The 1,794-nt window shown below is 56.6% G+C and overlaps 1 protein-coding gene across 1 annotated transcript in view; it reads right to left on the reverse strand.

Annotated features, from left to right (window-relative positions):
• Nucleotides 1–1,794, reverse strand: part of NFASC (neurofascin) — a 53,640-nt gene that overhangs the window by 4,324 nt on the left and 47,522 nt on the right. The window contains exon 24 of the mRNA XM_029962496.1: nt 1,432–1,504. Within this exon, the coding sequence (XP_029818356.1) occupies nt 1,432–1,504 (73 nt within the window). The remainder of the gene's footprint in view (nt 1–1,431; nt 1,505–1,794) is intronic.

Raw genomic sequence — 1,794 nt, forward strand, 5'->3', positions numbered from 1 at the left:
AACATGCCCAGAAACCTCTGTGTGGATTTACTGCCACCCCTCCAAGTGCTGACCAGCTCTCCCGGCACGGTGAGGAAGGTTTTGTCCCCGAGTGTTGTTCAGGGCAATAAAGAACATCAGCCTTTCCCTACAACATGCTGCTTATTCTGGGCCCTGCTGGGTGTATTTGTATTCTGTGTTGTGCCCTCAGAGGACTGAGGAGCTTTGGGCTTTAATGACATCCTTTGGAGAGGAGGAATCGCTGCTGAAGTGGGGTTTCTGTGCCCCCGGCAGCACAGACATGATCTCGGGGAGGCTGCAGTTGTTCTGCCTCCATTCATTGGGGTGTGCAGCCAGGCTTGTTTGGCTTCCCCTAAAGTCTCTGGCAGCACACGTGTGTCTTCTTCCACCCCTCACTGAATCCCAGCTAAATTCCTCCCACCTTTGCTCCCTGGCTTTGTAACGCTGGGAGCATCGGGAACGGCGTGGGGTGGAGTTAACCCCCGTTCTAAGGCAGGAGAAAAACTCCTGCTGGCCTGACTGGGCTTTGGATCCGGCTCAGATGGGGGAAAAAGGGCATTTTAGTTCTGTAAAGCAAAGCCAAGCCCAGTGGAGGTGCTGGAAAACATCCCCTCACCTGTCAGGGGGGGCAACGTGATGAGACCTGACAGCGGGACCTGCTCCCGCCCCCGGGGGCAGCCACGGAGAGCAGCAGAGCTGGGAATGCTTGGGAACCTGCCTGTCCCTTTCTGACACATCCTGGGAGTTTTCCTGGGGTGGAAAAGGGTTCTCTGCTGCTCTTTAAAGGGTGACATTTGCGTGCAAGCAGCGGAGTGGAGCCAGGGGAAGCCGGAGAGGTTTCGGCTGAACCCCTGCTGGGCTGGGCTGGAGCCCTCCAAGGGGGTTTGGGTGGGGTGACCTCACAGAAAATTCCTTGTTTGGCACGCAGGCAGACCCCCAAATCAGAGTTCTTGTGTGCTCACAGGGCTGATCCAAACAGAACTTTGGGCATTTCTCCCCTGGATACTCCCCGTGGGCAGGAGAGAGGCTGAGCTACAGGGAGATGCTCCAGAAACACCCTCAGGCTGACACAAAGTTTGGTTTTTTGGGGGGATTTTCTGTGTTTGGGGTGTCATCAAGGTTGGTCTGCTCCCACTGAGAGCTGTCCCATGTAGCTGATGCCAGATCCCAGCTCTGTCCAGACTGCTCATCCCAGGCTGAGATGGGGAAGGAGGAGCCCTGAGCAGGATCCTGGTCCCTCAGGAAGGGTTTCCTTTGGCAGAGGACTCTCAGAGGGAAGGAGGCAGGAGGAGGAAGGTGGGAGGAATCATTTCAGAGGCTGTGTGGCCCCGGGGGGCTGTGGTTTTGGGAGGAGAGCGTGGTGAGGGCTGTGATGGCTGGGACAGGGGCTGATGGGGGGCTGGGGGGGGTCCACATGCCACAGGAACGTACCTGTAGTCAAAGGATCCATCCTCCACGTTCTTGTCTTCGGGATTTAGGTGCTCATCTTTATTGTCCCGGACTGGAAACAAGCAGAGCCCCACCAGGCACGTTAAAAGCAGGGCAGGAAATCAAAGATTTACGAGGCAGCACCAGCAGCTGGGGGGCTTGGGGGGGTCTGTGACACCCCTGGGGGGGTTGAAGGGTAACTGCTCATGGACAGGTAAAAAACCTGCCCCTGGGAGAGCCTACAAAGGGTTTGCAGAAGGACTTACAGAGGGTTCTCAAAGGGTTTGCAAAGGGTGCTGGGTGTGGCACCTGAGTGCTCCAGACAGGAGTGACAGGGGGCATTAATTGGAGGATTCCCTTCAGTCT

Source organism: Manacus vitellinus, unplaced genomic scaffold (genome assembly GCF_001715985.3).
Source record: "Manacus vitellinus isolate BGI_N305 unplaced genomic scaffold, ASM171598v3 scaffold_47_pilon, whole genome shotgun sequence".
NCBI classification, from domain to species: domain Eukaryota; kingdom Metazoa; phylum Chordata; class Aves; order Passeriformes; family Pipridae; genus Manacus; species Manacus vitellinus.